Source organism: Condylura cristata, unplaced genomic scaffold, assembly GCF_000260355.1.
Source record: "Condylura cristata isolate star-nosed mole 26May11 unplaced genomic scaffold, ConCri1.0 scaffold00005, whole genome shotgun sequence".
Lineage (NCBI taxonomy): Eukaryota > Metazoa > Chordata > Mammalia > Eulipotyphla > Talpidae > Condylura > Condylura cristata.
The window spans coordinates 8673457-8692183 of record NW_004567106.1 but is presented as its reverse complement, the minus strand read 5'-3'; the positions used below and the strand labels follow the sequence as shown (position 1 = coordinate 8692183).

The window sequence follows — 18727 nt, the reverse complement described above, 5'->3', positions numbered from 1 at the left end:
TATATGAACATCCTTACCTTACCTGTTTTGAATTAAGTGTTGGTCAGCCAGTCTCTGGTTCTTCTTCCAATAGAATATGTCATGCCTGCAGAATGAACAATGGCATGAAGCAGGTCCACTCCTGGTATCCTTCAGGTAGGCCAGGGGAAGGTGCTACAGAGAAAAAATTACGTGGGGAGATGGTTGCATGAGACAGTGAAAAACCTCGATTTTTAGGCTCAGGACTTTGGACTTGATCTTGTAGTTGGTCAACAGGTTTTGGTTGCCATATCATGGTGAAGGCATTGCTAAGGAAAATTTGTCTGGTCATGGTGGGTGAATTAGGATGGCTAAGTGAGAATTTAGGAAGAAAAATGCTATAAAGAATGATTCAATAACATACACCTTAAGGCACTCAAGGCTAGAATTAGGATGATAAATATGGCACAATACAAATGATCCAGATCATGGACAAAAGATATTCGTAGCAGTTGATGTCTGGATGGACCCAGCAAGGCAAGGAAATTTAGAATTTACCATGGGTAACTGTGATTTACTAAAGTGGACCTTCTTAAGAAATAAATGACTTGGGGAAGAATAAGGTGACAGACATAAGTTTAGGTATTTTGAATTATGTGGAAAAGGAAGTATCAACTTGGCAGTTTGGGAGCTGGAACTCAGAGCTAGAACTAAAGAAATGGGATCATTTAAATTCACAGTTAAATGAGAATTAGGGTGTGAGCTCAGATGAGTGTTAGGAATGAAGGGGGGAATGGAATGCCCAAAGACTGAATTCTAGTCATGCACATAACCAGGAAATGGAAAGAGAAAAGGCTGTGGTCAACATATAAAGAGAGAACATTATGGAGGCAGCAAAGACCTTCAGGAAGGTACTGGTGAAGTGTAGTTATCATTCACTTAGCGTTATAACATCCCAGGCCATTGAGAATATGTTGTATGATGTTTCAAGGCGAATAAAACTAAGAGCCAGCATAGCAGATTTGACAATGACCTATTCACTGAGATGGAGAGGCAGGAAATTGCCTCCATTCAGATGGAGGCAGGACTGGTTTTGTGGAACAAGAGGCTAGTCACTAAAACAAGTCTGGTTGTTTCAGTTCCAGAGGAGAATCAGCAGGGGTTGTCCTCCCTCCTTCTCTGCCTTCCCCCCAATTTTCAGGATAAAGGAAAGCCTGTGCATATTTAAAGGCAGAAGAAAAAGGAAGGTAAAACTTGGACAAATCAAATCGAGTAAGGATAAAAGGAAGGATAGCACTGGGTAGGACAAGCTTCCTTTTCTTCCAAAACTGGGAAGCAGTGGACTATCCAAGTGTGGCAGCCTCTTCTGAAATGAAGTTAAGGAACAGGGGCAGAGAGAACATGGAGTCTACAGAATCCCCTGCTGGGAAGAAAATCAGGGAGTAGCAGGCTTCCCTGGTGGCACAGTGGTTAAGTCTCAGCACTATGAAGCTGTCCGCAGCCACTGCAGCACTATTTGGTCCCCTGCCAGAGGGGTGACCCACATGGCACAGCAGACTTCTCCTGTCTCGCCCGCTGTTCTCCTTCATAGTATATTTCAGATCTGCCTGTTGTGCTCCCCACTTTGTGTCTGGTCAATCTGCTCACCCCCTATGTATGCATAAATAAATCTTAAAAAAAAAATCACAAGGTTAGTAAGATACCCTCACTTTTAGTACTTCTACCCCAGCTCTTGTATGCATAAATCAATAATCCTTAAAGAAAGAAAGGAAATTAGGGTTTAGGGCATGCAGAAGAGGTTTCATCTGGATGCCAGAGTCAGGCATAGAGCATTAGGGTACTCTTTCTTCCTTTGTCAAAACTATTGAATAGATGAATGAGCTTCTCAAATTTGCTACAATCAAGAACAAAATTAGGAAACTCAACCAACAAAGAATTACAAATCTGTGTTGATTTGGAATCAGGACAGAATAATTTTTTAATTATCAATCTGAAATGGAGCGATTGGCCAGAGATTTAGACTTACGCTAGTCTTTTGATCGCTTGGTAATACAAATTAGAATAAAATAAAAACAATCTGATTAGAAAATCAAGACTGTTGGGATAAAATGCTTACTGGGGAGGAAAGGTGATTTTTTCCCATGAGGTTGGTCTTGGTTTTCAAGAGATCTGAAGTTAATCCTACAGTTGTCTTAATGTAGAATGGTAATTAATCCTGACTGGGCAAAACAATTCCCTCTAATCTAATCTCTGCTCTCTTCTGGGACCCGACATTTGTTATAGCCTTTCCACAGTTCTTTTCTAATCTAGTAATTGCTTTAGAATGTTTTTGTCATTTTCTTGGTTTCCCAAAGAAAACTAGCCAGTAGAGGGAAATTTTGAGTGAACTGAACCTTCAAAGTGCAATTCTAAAATTCTTTAGAGTTGATGGTAAGTCTTTAAAGTTATTACAAGTTCAGGGCCTTCCCTGGTGGCTCAGCGGGTTAAAGCACTGCACTAAGAAGCTTAAGCCACTTCTTCATGAGTTCAATTCCCGCCTGGCCCCGAGGAGATCCACATGGCGAGGCAGACCTCTCCTGACCCACCCGCTGCTCCCCTCAGCAGTGTACTTTGTCGATCTGCCTGTTCTGCTCCCTGTTCTGTCTGGTGAATCCTCTCACCCACCCCATCTCTGGCTTGTACCCCAGTTCTGTATGAGTAAATAAATAAAATCTCTAAAAAAAAAAATATTACAAGTTCAGGCCATGAACAGATGCAGCCTGAGAGGTGCCTAGGAGGTAACAGGGAAATTGAGGTCAGTAATAAGCTCTGGAATTTGAAGACATTGAAAAGATGTGACTCTATTCCCCTAACTAGAAAGAAAGATGGGAATATTCAGGTGTGGCAACCTTTTTTAAAAATGAATTTAAGGAAAATAAGCAGAAGAGGACAGGGAGTGAAAATTTTGTTTTAAATAGGGATGGAAACAAATTAGTGGTTACCGAAACTTAGGGGTGGTGGAGGGCAGTGTGTGTGTGTGTTTATAAAAAGGTGGCACAAAGACAGTTTCTATAGTCAGGTTTCTAGGAATGTTTTTATTGGTACAGTTTTGTATGTTTCTTTGTTTTATCAAACTACCACCATGATCCCCCCCACCCCTCTTGGGCAATATAGAGACTATAACCTGAATTCATAGATTCTTTTGTTTTCTTTCTCCAGAAAAGTTCTCCCCCAGACTAGACATCTCAAACTTAGGTGTGGGTAACTAGATTAATGTGTTATTAGGAATTCCCTTTTGTAAAAGTGATTGCTTTTTAAAATTTTTTTAGATTTATGTTTTTATGGATACAGAACTGGGGCACAGGTCAGAGGTTGCGTGGTGGTTGGTGGTTGTGTGGGGAGAGGATTCTCCAGAGACAGAGCAGGGAACAGAACAAACTGACTGAAACACATCACTGAGGGAAGGAGCAGGAAGACAGGAGAGGTCTGCTGTGCCATGTGGGTCAGCTCCCTGGCTTGGGATTGAACCCTTGCTGCAGTGGTTGTGGGACAGCCTCATAGAGCCACGCTTCAATGTGCTGTACCACCAGGGAGGGCCCGTGAATGCTTTTTGAGGTTGAGGGCAATTTGAAAGAGAGCAGAGACACTTGACTCAGCAAATCCCAGGATTTATTAGGGGTCTAGGGTTAAAAAAAAAAAAAATTAAAAAGTTTATTTCAGTAAAAAAAAAATAGTGAACATCAAAAAAAAAAATAACCAAATGTTGGCAATGTCAGTATCTTTGCTTAAAGTCCTCAAAACAGATGAATCAAGTACTGATATCTCTCCAATGGTTCCCAAGTGATAGCAATATTGACTGTTTATATTGTATTAATATTTAATTGATTATTGCTCTAAAGAAAGGATCGCAAACATAGCCAACATGCCAAATGTGGCCTTTTCTTTTTTTAAGTTTTTATTTGGAATAAATATAGATTCGCAGGAAGTGCAAAGATAATACACAGACCTTGTGTACACGTTCTCCAGATCTTCCATTCATTATTCCTTACATAATTCACAATATCAAAACCAGGGAATGACATTTGTATATAAATTTACGTATAGTCCTATGTGATTTTTATCACGTTAAGTTTTATATAGCCACCATTGCAGGCAAGATCGGCTATTTAATTACCACAAACTGTCCCTTGTGCTACCCTTTTACACACACACAGACACACAGACACACACACACACTGCTCCCCACCATCTCTAAATTCTGGGAACCACTAATTTATTTCCATCATTATTATTTCCCCCAAAAGTGCTGTATAAATGGAAACATACAGAAGACATTTTGAGATTGGCCTTTTAAATACTGCATAATGCTTTAAATGCATTACTTTTTAAAGTGATTAAAAGGTAACAACTGTTTGTTCTCTTATTCCTGAGTGTAGGATTCCATTGCACAGATATACCAGTTAACCATTCATCATTTATAGGACATTTTGGTGGATCCACGCTTTTGGCTGTTAATAAAGCTGCTAGAACAATTTTATGTATATTTTCAAGCAGACATAAGTTTTCACTCCTCCATGACAAATATCCAGGACAGTGAGTGCTGGATCATGATTAATTTTTTAAAAAATTACCTATGACTCCTAGCAAACTACCATCTTAACATCTCCACCAGTAAGGTATGAATACTGATCAAGTTGCTCTGTATTCTTGCCAGCACATGGCATAGACACTATTTTAAAAGTCATTCAGGAAGTACATATTATTTTGATTTATAAGTCATATTTTCCCTAATGGATAGTGATGATGAATGCATTTTCATGTGCTTCTTAGTCATATCTTTTCTTCAATGAACTGTCTCTTTTTTCCTATTATATGTGGTTTGCTGAGGCTATTTTTAGAATTTGTTCTAGATGTGGTTCACAAATATTTTCTCCCAGTAGCTTGTCTTCTTATTTTCTTCACAAAGCTTTTTTCAGTTTTAAATTCTGCTGTCCAATTTGTCAATTTTTTTTGTTACCAAGTCTATAAGAATTATTCACTTAACCTAAATTATGAGGACTATTACTTTCCTAAAAGTTTAGATCTTCTATTATATGATCGTTTACAATTAAGTTTCATTTAAAGTGTGAGGTATGAACAGAAACTCTGTTTTACCTTATAACCAATTGTTCCAACACCACCTGTTGCAGACTGTCTTCCTCTATTGCATTGGTTTTGCACTTTTGTTAAAACCCTTAGATATTTTTGGGGTTAGTTTTGATTTTCTATTCTATCAATCCATATGCCTGTCTCCTCTATAACAATCACATAGACTTGTTAACTGTAGTCTTGAACTTTGGTAGACTGCTTCCCCCCACTTCTTTTTCAAAATTGCTTTAACTGTATTAGCTAAATTCTTTTGCTTTTCCATGCATATTTAAAAATATGTATTCACTGCTACAAGATCTTGCTGGGATTTGGTAGACATTGCTTTTATCTCTAAGCCCACGGCTTCTGTGCACTAAGACCTCCACTAAGTCAGTGATTACTCAGACAGTGGGACTGAGCAAAAATTAGCCCCCGGAAGGGCAGCTACTCATTTTTCATATAAAATTGAGATTTACTGCAATGACAGGGCTAGCTAGACTCTTAAATATAACATTTCTGTTTGACTTGCAAAGTCTTTGGGCCCTTGTTAATTCTTCAGTTCTAGCTGACCCACCCCAAGGTGAAGATTTCATATCTGTTGAGTCCAAGGCCTCCAGGAGTCAAGACATTCAGTTGCAATAGTTACAGGTTAATAGTTGGCCTTCTCCAAAATGGATGTACTTGGTGTTTGAGGCAGGTAGCAAAGCTGAGCAGGAAAATGGCTAGGTACTCTGCTACCTATAAGTCTTTAAGGAGTGATTTCACTTTCTTTCTTTGGGGTTTCTTATTGTTCCTGTTGGACCACTGGAAAGAGGGTGGGGAGGCAGGTTGGGGAGAAATTTACATTTCCACTATCATTGCTTTGCATCAAGCATCCCTGAATGGAGAACACCTACTGAGAGATCATGAGACATGGATCGTAGAGGCATATAACCTATCCATTATAGTAGATATGCAGGCTTGAAAGTTACATTAGACACTACAGCCACCTGCAGACAGGGCTCCTTTTTCTGCTACTGAATGACTTGCTCCCAACTGAGTATTCTATATATTTAAGTCAGGAGCTACAAAGCAGATGACAAATCTGGAAATCAGAGTTATAACAATGACCTAGTCTGTTTTTGTTTTAGGCCAGGACTTTGCATTCTTTTTTGTATTTAATCAGTGCTGGACTGCTTGTAGTTCAACCAAATGAACTTCTAATATTTTTGGAAACCTTTTCTCTCCTTCTATTCCTTGCCTATCTCCTTGGATGAGAGCTTTCATTCCAAGGTAGATGCGAGGATAGCTTATATTCTCAAATTTAGTCCATCATTCTTCTTCTAGAAAATCATGTCTCTGTATTCTTGTTGAAACTGTCAGGTTAGGCATTTGATTTTACCCAACTTACAAACTAGTAAATTAGACTGTCACAGTTTCATGGATGCTGACAGAAAACCAAAAACTTGTTGGTCAGAGGCAAGGCAAGAGACTTCATCATTCCTGGCCCAATACAGAGAGCAAACATCGATATATTTATGTTAGCTCACCTTGTTCAACAGGGCAGTGGATGGACACTGGCAAGCATGCAGAGGATTTGTGATGAAACTGAGGAATACACTGAGTGTGAGGAATCTAGTGTGCGTATGGCAAGGTTGCTCCTTGCCCACAGGTTACTAGCAACATAAATCCTGAGACATGGCCCTGGCAAAACAGTTGTCAGGTTTTGGCACACCCAGCAAGATGTGTAGATACATAAGAGGCTCAAGAGAACTGTACTGCCTGGTCTGACAATTTTCCTTTTTTATATTATATTTTGACTATTCTCTCATATACTTACTTTTCATACTTTAAACATAATTTAATATTGATTTAAAAATGTCTACTTCTTATAATATTAGAAATTTATCCTGGCATTATCAATTGTTGAATTGCTAGCTTTTATTTTTTGTATTCCTTACAGTTTAATCGTTTTCTTCTACCAACATCTCTTATCCTCATGTCCCTTTCCCTCCCTGCACCTCCTAGTACCACAGTGTTTATTATACCCACTGGTTCTTTAAACTGCATTTAAAGAAATAATATGGCATGTGGACATTGTTACTTGAGTTTCAGATCTGCAAAATAAAAGGCAGTAATAAATAAAAGACTTTAAGTGGTTGTCCCTGCCAGGCCCTATGAGGTTGGTGGCCTAGAACTTATGTATGTACAATGAAGTTCAGATGCCACTCAGAAAAGAAATAATAAAAAAATGATGTGGAAACTGGCATTTCTATTCATATGGCATTAAAAAATCCTGCCCTCAGCAATTTCACCAAGTATCTTAAAGTTCTTTTTCTGTGTTTCCGTTAGAGATTTCAAAGAAACATCCTAACAATTTTCTCCTGAAAGTGACAATGGTGAAAAGAAAATAAGCACTGAAGTCACAATATTTTAACACATGGTCAGATAGTGTCTTGGGGTTCAACTTTATGGCAGAAAATGCTTAGTAAATGAGCTAGGGTAAAAATAATATTAGGCCCTAATCAATTAACATGTAAAGAACAAATTAATCTCATCATATTGGAGGGAATTTAATTTGAAGAAAATCAACTTCCTGACTTGTTAAAACAAAGTCTATAATGTAACGAGACAAAATGAAGTAGTTTAAGTAATAAATGTTTAATCAAAGAATTTTACATATTATTAACAGCATTCATTTGGCCGAACATCTACATGTTGTAGAATCCTACTGTATATAAAGTGGGAATGTATCAAGTATAGACTATGAAAGTGCAAATAACAAGTCAAGGTTAGAGTAATTTTTTTTTACATTATAAAATTAACTTGTTTACAAAATAGGTTTTGCCAAACTTTATTTCTGAATTGTAAAGTCAATGACTGTGTTGTTTTTAAAATATGTACCAAGGAAATACAAATTGGATAATGATCGTTTTTTCATGCTCGGGAAGAACAGCACAGAAACAAAGGGAGCTGCACAAGGCGCACGGAACCAGACCCGCAGGAGTCTCCACACAGCACTCGTCTCACCTGACTGCAGCTTTGCAGGACACCTCAATGTGATACAAAGACTCTTCTATTGAAAAATTACAGCTGGGTCTAAAAACTGATTGGTGTTGGTATTTTTAATCCAAAATAAATTTGTAAAAAAATCCTTTAATGGACCATTTCAGTTTAATATACAGTAATACACTGCAGATAAAGTTAGTATTTTCCCCAATCAACGTTAATAGGGATTGATATCTATGTTTCTGACAACTGGGGAAACAAAAACTATTATGGACCTTTGCTATCCATAGCATAGGAGCAATTCTCACATAGTCTATCCTAAAGGGACTTTGATAATATTACATACTCTATTAGAATGTCCTACCCATATGAATTTGAAGTACAAGAATTTTTCAAAAGCAGGGGTTGAAAACCAAAAATAACATAAAACCGTAATCACAGCTCACCTGGATAGCAACATTAATATAATCTTTTATCCAGCCCAGGACTTGCCTGTACAAACTCAGTAGTGAAATTTTGGTATCTGAAGATTTCTGGTAAGAATCTGGCAAAACATTAAATGGAGTGTTGCATATCTATTTTGCCTATGTTATGCTAGTTTTGATACTATGTAAGTAAAACAGCCATTCCAACAACTTACTTTACTTTTAATTACACACTGTACCATTGCATCTTAATTACAACTAAGACCAATATTTTCTTCACAGTTAAGACACTGATAACTAGGAAGTTGATTTTTTTCAACACTAAACAGTAATCACATAGCAAATGAGTATTGTGCAATAGAACAAACACATGTCAGCATTTGCTATTTAGGCAAACTGATTGAACATTTAGTTGTTATATTTACTGTAAAGGCAAGGCCATGGGTGGTTTTATGGAGGTCTTTGCAATTCATAGCATAGTTACTTCAGAAGAGACATTGATATTTGAATTACTCACTTATTAAACTGGCAACTATCCATTTAGGTTAGGCAAAGGCACGGTAACATGTTGCGCAGGATGTTTGATTGAATTTTTAATAATCGTGGGATTTACTATAACTCATGAAAACTCCACTTTTTTCTATTTTATAAAACACTTACCATTAAAAGTAATTGCACCCATTAGTAATTAGAATGCACTGTAAAATTGTGAAAACAAAGAACTATGATTGCACTTCCAATAAAGTGTCTCTTAAAATACAGCACCGCTGTTGCTAATCAACTGTATTTTAATATTAAAATAAACTGTTTTTAACAGCAGCATTAGGTTTAGTTAACTTAAGCTACAGGCTACATTTATTTAAATGCAGTCTCCATGGCAACAAAAGCCCATTAAATTCTGGAATATCTGTTACCAAGTGGCACCTTTTACTCCCAAGAACGCTGAAACTTCTCTGGAGCCTTCTAGGACACCGCACACCTAAACGCCTTCTTAGCGCACGAGTCAGAGTTTGGCACAAGTGGACTGTAAATAAACATGAAGAGAGATCTTTGATTCATGAGAAAATTAAAACTAATTACACTGTGGCAGATGTAACTACTAAAGAGAAGCCTTGATAGGTAAATTCACAAAGCTCAGACAAAAAGGACCAAAGTTATGGAAGAGCACAAAAAGATGGAGGAAATGCCATTAGATCTACTCAAAATACTTCTAAAATGAAGAAAACTTTTTTTTTCTTTCAAAGGAAAAGCCACCCAAGGATTAGGGAGTAAGCCTTTAATTTAAACGTCTAACTTAAGTATCACAGACCTTAGGATAGAGGACTGTGTTTTTGTAGACTGTGGAATCTAACCTGTTTATTCCATTTGCTTCTCTCTCACTCTCCCATTCTTGTTTTTGTCAGCAAAAAGTGGAAAAGCTATCCAATTAAATACAAAAGAAATTTCCGATAAAATTAAAATTAATAAATGAAGCTACCAATCAAGGGAACTCCTTCATATTCAATCCTAATGTCAGTGATTTATAATTGAGTTGGAATTAAGTAGGCTGAGTCTTTATACTCCACTCTATACATACTCCACTAGTATGCCATCTGTACCTGTGATTCATTCAGAGCCCAGACGTGTGCAGATCACACTAAATGTACTTGTTCAAGCCAGTCACTTGAGGTTTGAGGTGGTTGACTTGAAACATCTGAGCTATCCCCCTTGTTGGCTGCCTCATTACCACTATCACCAGCTTGAGAGGCTGCTTCCCCAGTCAGAATATTCATGTCCAAAGGATTTTCCTCTTCTACTTGGGTTCCTCTACCTTCACTGACAACAGCGTCCTCAAACATTGAATCTTCTGGGGGTACCAGTTCTACATCCCTCGCACTTTCTGACCCATCTTTGACACAGGGGAGCTGGGACTCTGCAGTGAATTCTGTAGTGGCCGGAGGAATCAGGGCAATGCTCTGAGGGTTCATGTCATGAAACCAAGCCATGATATTGCCAAGAAGATTGTCACTGATGTTGGTGTCCTGGTCAGCTGAGTCAGGGTCACTTGAAGATGGGAAGAATTCACTTCTTGCCTCACTGAGAGGGTGTGAACTCAGTGTGTCAGCTGAAAATGGGTCATTCTCTGCTCCTAGTCTCATGAGACTGTCACCAAGTTCCAACAGCTCAGAGCTGCTCAATGCGGCCCGAGGGCTATCTGTGCTCCTGGGGACTGAGTCCAGTCTGGAAGGTAAAGATGTGCCAATTGCTCCTAAGGATGCTTCATTACTGAAGAAGTCTCTATTTTCTTCATCCATAGCCAGGCCAGACTCTTGCAGTGACAACTGTATTGCAAGAAGTATATTGGGATCATCCTCATCCAAGGAACTGAGAGCCTAAATAAAGCAACAGAAAGTAAAGCACTTTGAAAATAAAAAAAGAAAATGACTTAACCCCATAAAGTTTTACCAGTGCTCTTTTACTGAACGAATATTACCTCTACTGTCACCTATAATACTCTAACCTTATTGCATTTTCTCCTTTGCCATGCTTAAGACAAACCTTAAACACAAAAATTATTCCCTGTAGTACATCTCTGAAACAAAGATTTTAGAACAGAAGGAAGAAAAAAAAAAAAAAACAATAAAGTTGAAAACAGGAAACTAACCAAAACAGTGAAAGAAAAGCAGGGCATGCGGTTGCCCAGGAAGGCTACCTGAAGAGAGTCCTGGTTCTCAGAGTGACTGGCAGGGGTGAAGTCGCGCAGGGAAGAGCTGTGCAGCACACTCATAGATGCAGAACTTACCACAGAAGCGCCAGGCCTGCGGCTGCTGCCACCATCTGGAATATCTGTTTCAAAAACAGTTTGGACATAGGCGATTTCAGGCATCTTTTTATTTAAAATGGTGATTTTTCTTTCAGTATTAGTGAAAACCAATGTTCCCTCACTTAACCTTTTAGAGATTCTCATCCATTCTTGTTTCATCATAAGCTACAATATATATCTAATACTGTTACTTAAAGTTTATGATTGTGCTTTACTTTTTTAAAAGAGAGAATCAGTAAGTGTTTGTCAATTCGAGAAAGGGAGAGACACTAAGAAGACAACTTGACATGTGGAAATGCCTTTACATGTTACAAACATGCGGAGTAAGGTATAAGCACTCTCTAATAATAAAAGTTATTTCTATTGAATTTAAAATATAATAATGGCAAGTACAAAATGCATGAGTTCACGTTCCAATTAATAGAGAACATTTATCTGGCATTTGCAATGCTTCAAAAAAAATTTTTTTTAACTTTTACTTTATTTAAACTGTAGCTTTATTGTTTCCCACCTCTATCCTTCCCATCCCCCTGTCCTTTTCTCCTTCTCCCACTTCTCGTGTCCTCAGAACCTTCACTTCCTTACTATTACTGTCCAACTGCTTTACATTTCTGCTTGTACTATTCATAAGTGAAAGTGCTACCATCCATTCTTCTTTTTATTTTTAATTAAGGATTTAGTTTTCAGGGTTCCTAACCATAAGCGTTTGGGAATTACAATGAACCGAAGAGCAATTATTTGGTCTGTTGTTTAGATTTATTAAAGATGATCTGCTGATACTGTAATAAGAAGATTCCTAATTAACAATTTAACATTTAAATGTTGATAATTAAGAAATTTGTCTCTAATACCTGAAATGTTTTTTTTTAAGGAATGTTTATTTATAGATGAACTGAGAGAGGAGAAAAATTTTCCACGAATACAATAGCAGTAGTCATTAACTATAATTTATTGAGTACTTACAAGTACGTACTAGGTCCTATAGTGTTTAAGTGTTTTACATGCATTATCTCAGTTAATGCTCAAGATGACAACAAAGTGGTACTATCATTTTTGCTTCTTTAAAATGCGGAGACAGAATTTTGAATATGTGACGTGACTTGACTCAAGTTTCATGCTGATACTCAGCAGAGATGGGTTCATGAACCCAGGTCCAACTACACCGCCTATGTTCTTCTCCTTTCTGGTTTTCCATATATTGTGACATTTGACGCCTTTAAGTGGTCATCTAAATTACAAGCGCTTTCAAAAACATTTAGATTAACCAGTTTTAAAAGCAAATTCAAGAGAACAAAGATTATCCAATTTAAGAGCTTACCTAAAGTGCTTTCACTGGGTTCATCAGGGTCTGGAGGATTACTGAGCAAACTGTGCATGTCTCCTCTACGACGCTGCTGTCTGTGCCTCCTTCGATACTGAAATTCAGCATATTCCTGCATAAACCAAAGGTTATAAAATACAGAAGAAGCATGCAATTTTTAAATGCCAATAGAACAAACTACATACTTTTTTTCCCAGGAAAAAAAACCGTGATTTTATATAAATATTATAAAATCACTTGGCTTTAGAAAAAGATATTTCAGGTTTTGCCATGCCAAGAAAAATGGAAAACACAAAACAGATTGAGAAAAAAATTAAAGTCATTGCAATTGCCTGGATAAACTGGGAATACTTGCAAACTCCAACGGTACATCATATCTGAGTCTTATTTTATATGCCTGGTCTTAGAACTAGTAGCACAGTGATAGGGCTTTCTTTGGATGTTTGGTTTTTCAAAAGTAACACACATAACAGAAAGAAAAACAAAGGAAAGAAAAAGCACAAACTGTTAAATACTTGCCAGGCTATTAGACGTTGTATTCTTTGGTTCTATTAGATGCCATACTCACAAGTCACATGACTAAAAGAAAAATGTGACATTATCTTTAAAATGAGATGTAAACTGGCTCCCTTCCTTTATTAGTTGATTTGTCGGATTACCCTCAAGATAGGCAGGAAAAACTACTTTTTGTTTAGTATTTAGGAAGGACACATTTTGTAGATTTCCCAGAGTCTATTTACATTTGTGATAACAGTTTAAAGTGGTTTTGTTATTATCAGAAATAGAATCTGGCACTATCTGACAAAAAAAAAATGCTTTTCCAGATTTTAGTGAAAAAGAGACTAGAAGAGAGTTCAGTGTGTATGATCAGCATAAAAAGGCATATTTTGGAGCGTCATTATAGAATCCTTCAGTGATAGATCCTAAGATACACAAGTTTTTATTTACCCAGGTTACTCTATAGTATTCAGTACACTTATACTGGGAAAGTACTAGTATAAACAGAGAAATTTTATGTCACAAATGAAGCTTTTGCATCAGATCAGCCTGACTAAGCTGATTTCAACTCTTCCATTTATCTAAGCAGCTGATCTCATAAGAGATGGGTGACATTTCACCAGGTTAGACACCAATAAATAAAAGATCTACATAGCGGGATAATTTAGATATTTAAAATGCCCTGCTGATAACGTTTCTTCTTTTTTTGGAAGTCCATGATCCAAAACTGGATGACTATTATGTGTTATCCTTGCTCACTGTATTATTGAAGAATAGCACATTTCTTAGATGAAAATGGTATGAAAATTTACCTCTAATCAAGATTTATATTTACTGATTTATTTTGAATACTTGATGATGGTACAAAGTTATTCTGAATTAAATAAATAGTTTAAAAATAACTAAGAGATATTAGATGTATTTATAATTATTCTGATAGAATATTCAAATCGTATTCTCACAATGCAACAGACTTTTAAAAATGAGAGTATCTGAAAATTTCCAAGGACTCCTAAGATCTTCAAGTAAGCATATGAAAAGGCTAAAATCAAGTTTGAATGTTAAGGCTACAGAGAAGTTTTAGGACTACAAGGGAAAAAGCTGCCAGGAGACTTTTCTCCTTTGTTTTAATACATCATTCACCATCATTGAGTACCAATTTTGTCAAAGACTAAAAGAGATGATTTAACACTCCTAGAACGTCCATGGACTAGATGCCACCATCTACATTTTATAGATGAGAAACTAAGGAAAAACATAATCTAAAAACATAATCTAGTAAGTTTCAGAGCTACATCTTGAATTCAGGTATCCCTCAGACTTTTAGATTATTCATATTTTTCTCTGGGTTCCACTGCCTTTAAAAGTGGTACAAAAACAGTACTTAAGCTTATCAGTTGATTGACTCAATTTAAAGAGTTTAAGATGGAATTTACTGAGACAAGTCCAACCTAGGTGTGTATTGGAGCTTGGCAATATTTCTCAGTCTATATGAAGGCCAACAGCTAAATTTTAGAGAGGTAACATGGACAGTTACTTCATAGTTAACAAACATGAAGAATTTTAAAGTTTCACATTGTGTGGTAATTCTTTAGACTTGCAGGAAGAGTTAGAAAAGCTAGGTATTTCAATGAGGCTAGTGACTTTAAAGAAAAGTAAAAGCAAGTTACATAAGTCCTATAAAATTTATTAACTCCTTAAAAATAAATTTAAGAAGAGAATACTATTCAATAACCTCAGAAATCTCAATCTCTGGAGAACAAACTCAGTAATATTCATGTGTGAAAAGGGAAGTCCTATTTTTTTCTTTTTTACAGAATGAATCTGTGTCAGTAATACTGACAAGTGCTTTATGTTCAAGGACAATATTTCAGGGTTCTAAAACTTACTGGCAGAGCCCAAAGTTGCAAGATGATGTGCATATGATTGTGAATATAAAAGCTTTACTTTTGCTAAGTTGTTTTTAGTTGAAAATACTGAAGTCTCTAGTACTCTGCTTTTGATAACTGAAGTTTGGTGATTCTTCCTTTCAGGAGCAACCACAATATCCTCAAAGTTGTAATATAACAAGTACTCAATAAGCATAGGATTAGATAAAGAAAAAGTCTCAAATTTGTTTTTACAATAAAACTGTAATATGTGATTTTTCTTTTTGGAACTTAAAAAGTTTTCATATCAGAACTCTTAAGTACAAATTAATTTTTAAAGTCAATATGTTCTTGGGAAAAATCTACTAACACAAAAAGGTGATTGCAAGTATCCTCTGAAGCTGAAAAGAGAAAATACCTGATTTAAATAAGCCACTGTCATTTTTGGGACAAAAGTCAATTTCACTATTACTTGCTAATAACAAATGGGTTATAAGCAATAAACAAAAGTTTCATGGTTTGCCCCACACCCTTCCAAGAATTAAGCTAAAATATTATCTTAATAAAAGCACTAGATGGTATAATGCTTTGTAAAGAGCAAGGAAGGAGAGCCAGAGGTAGAGACTATTGCTAAAGCCATTTAAAATCAGACTCAACTGTGACAGTGGCAATTTAAACTCAGGAAATAGCAATGTGATTAAGATTTTCACTGTCTTATTTTTACTTGCAGCAGCTGCTATTTGCAATGGTTCTGTTAGACCTTCTGTAATTCAAAGTGGTTATCAATAACGACAAGAAATGAGTGTGAAAATCTTAAAGAAAAGGAAAGTAACTAAGCAAAGCAATTCTTTCTATGTAAACATTATTAGTGTCAAGTGCCCACCTTAACAACTGACAGACAATTCCCTAAGGTTGCTCTACTGCTTTAGAAAAGTAGGCTATTTATTTTTTCAATAGATTCAGATTTGGACAGTATTATAACCAGAAAGAGATAAAATTTGTAATAATAATAAATAAAATTTATTAATAAATAATACTTAAATAAAATTTAAGTAAAATTCTAATAAATAAAATTTGTATCTCTTTTAACCAAGCTGAAGATATTTTTTAAAAATATGCTATAAACTTGTCTTAATTCTGACTATATGGTATGTAATAAAAGTGAAATGCATTTAATAATGAAAATTCATTAACATAAATAGCTAAATGTAGGCTCTGCTGAGGCATTTTTATTACAAAAAGAAAGAGAAACATAGCTGACAATCTCAGTAAGATTTAGAATAAATGAGGGTGCAAATGCAAGCAGGATTGCACTAAAGAAAAGCATAAACAAAACAGAACAAAACCTCCACAAAACAATTACCTCAGGTGATGCAAATCCTAAATATTCCCAATCCCATGTTCCACCAGCAAAGCTACAAAGAAATTAGACATACCATTTGATTTATTATCAATACTACAAAGTGAAAACAATCAGACCCTTGCCCTTTGAACATTTCTTTTAATTCCTTTGCTTGAACCTTGCTTAACCAAATTAGATCAATTACTGAATGTAATTAAAATGATACTTTCATTATTTCTTTCAAGTTCTAAATTGTGTTGTTTTGGAAAGCTAAAAATCAACATGTTATAACAGTAGTTCATGATTGCTTCCAATTTCATGAATGTTTATGTAAAAATGGGGTCAAAGGAATTTCTAATAACTATAGTTATTATAACTAAATACATACATAATGGCACAAATAGTACAAGTACCTGAAACAAAACAATCCAAACTCCACTGGTTTTAAATTTAATGGATGTGGGAAAGTATAAAGAAAAAACAAAACCTTCACAAAATAATTACCCCAGGAAATGCAAATCCTAAATATTCCTAATTTCATGTACCACCAGCAAAGCTACAAAGAATCAACCCTGCTGAAAAATTTACTAATACTCAGTTTTCTAAATTCTTCACAATTTCCTACCATAAAATCTCGACTATACTGTAACAAACTGGCAAGGCTTCCAAATTCTACATCATAGGGCGTTTACAACTATACTATGTACTTGAAATGATACATTAGACGTTTCTGAATTATAAATTCACTGAAGAGTGAAATTAGCAATCTGTTTTTTCCTGAGAAACTATAAAATGTCAAACAAAAAAATTGTAAGAGAAAGTATCAAGGAAAAAAAATTCAGCAGAATAAAGTTAGCATACTTTTTTATGAGTTAGCCATATTTACAAAAATGTAACATCCAGAAATATGAACACTAGCTCTATAAAAAATAAACCTGCCAGCATTTGTGGCTGGGGCAGGGATGATTTCCACAGTTGCCTTCTTTTACCTGCGCCTTGGAGCTTCTGGAGAGTCTGCAGGAGCAACTCCTCTAGCCACAGATGCCAGAAATTCTTGCCTCTTCTGTTGTACAAGGCACGCTGCCTTGATGATCTTATGGCGGGGTGTGCGAAGATAAGGCCTATTGACTTTTTGGGCGAGATCCTCAGTGACCATTTCTAAGTCTGTCTATCGTAAGAGAAAAGGAGATTACAGGCTAAGTTGAGTAGTCAGTCAATAGCAAATCAAGTGTCTTTCGGCTTTTACACTTAAATCTAATTCTCTTGATGTCAGAAATTATTCCAAAATTTGAAATAACTTCCTATTTAAGAAATTCTGTATTTTTCACATTCCCCCCCCCTCTAGATTTTGAAAGAAAAGGATGAATCATGTGAAATTAGCTTAAATTCAGGGAAATAATACTCATCTGATAGGGCATTTACTAGCTGTACAGTTACGTTTTTTTACAAAGTGATAGTGAATAAACTAGGGTTTATAACTGGGGAAAAAAACCAAATTTTCAAGGTGTTGTACATGCAAAAATACTTGACCATGTGAGGTAGACTATAAATGCTAAGGGAATTTGAGGGAAGGCCAGACCTTTGTGAGTTGTGGTTAGGTGTGGAAGATTTCATGTAAATATAAGTATTAGAGCCTCAAAAGAAATATTGTATATAAAGTAATAGAGAACAGTTCACAAAGATGAAATGAAAACTGTAGCAAGAGAACAACTTTTGGTGGGTTCAAGAAAAAGAGGTATAGTAATGAAGTAAGCAGGTTAACTACAATGACATCAATTGGTTTAAGTGTTTCCATTCTTCAAATGCTATAATTTTATAAGTTGTACTTTTAAGATAAACCAGTAAATAATGATTTTCACATCTGGTAAGTAATGCAGTTTATTTTTGAAGATAAAAGACCTAATTACATAATCAGAATTAGGCTAGACTTGAAGTTCAACCAGTTTAAAACAAAGAAATAAATGCAGTAGGAAATATTTGCATAGATGAATTCAGAACTGTAGAGTGACAAGTTTAAACATAAAGAAAACTTCAGTTTATTACTGGTAACAATTTCTTTAAAAAACACTTGAAAATGAAAACTAAATCATTTGCTATTCATACTTAGATAAAACTTAGCTAAGTGGCTGAAGAAGTTGAGACAATCTATTCCTCATAATAATTATACTAAAATTTAATTTTAAAAAATATCTTACTTGCATGAGTTCAAAAATTTCTTTCTTTGTGCTTTTAGGTTCTAAGAAAAATCCATATGGATAAGAACACTTGAGAATGCGCCGAGTTTTTAAGAGCACGTGAACTGCATCTTCAATGAAAGTGGTGTCTGGACAGCCTCCTTCAGCTATAAAGCAAATCAGGCATAGTGAATTTTTGTTTTTGCGGCACTTTGTAACATATGCTATTATAAAATAAACTAAG

At 35.8% G+C, this 18727-nt stretch overlaps 1 protein-coding gene across 4 annotated transcripts in view; it reads right to left on the bottom strand.

The window, feature by feature from the left end:
• Window positions 1–4875: 4875 nt before the first annotated feature.
• The window catches only part of ANKIB1 (ankyrin repeat and IBR domain containing 1), a 117664-nt gene continuing 103812 nt past the window's right edge, over window positions 4876–18727 (bottom strand). For 2 of the 4 annotated variants that reach the window (XM_004676677.2, XM_012720954.1), the window contains 6 exons: window positions 18505–18650; window positions 17299–17477; window positions 16331–16382; window positions 12599–12713; window positions 11170–11303; window positions 7686–10849 (listed from right to left, as the gene is read on the bottom strand). In XM_004676677.2, coding sequence (XP_004676734.1) covers window positions 10109–10849; window positions 11170–11303; window positions 12599–12713; window positions 16331–16382; window positions 17299–17477; window positions 18505–18650 — 1367 coding nt within the window. In that variant the 3' untranslated portion in view covers window positions 7686–10108. Of the gene's footprint in view, window positions 10850–11169; window positions 11304–12598; window positions 12714–16330; window positions 16383–17298; window positions 17478–18504; window positions 18651–18727 lie in introns of all 4 variants that reach the window. The other 2 variants (XM_012720952.1, XM_012720953.1) reach the window with 2 other exon arrangements.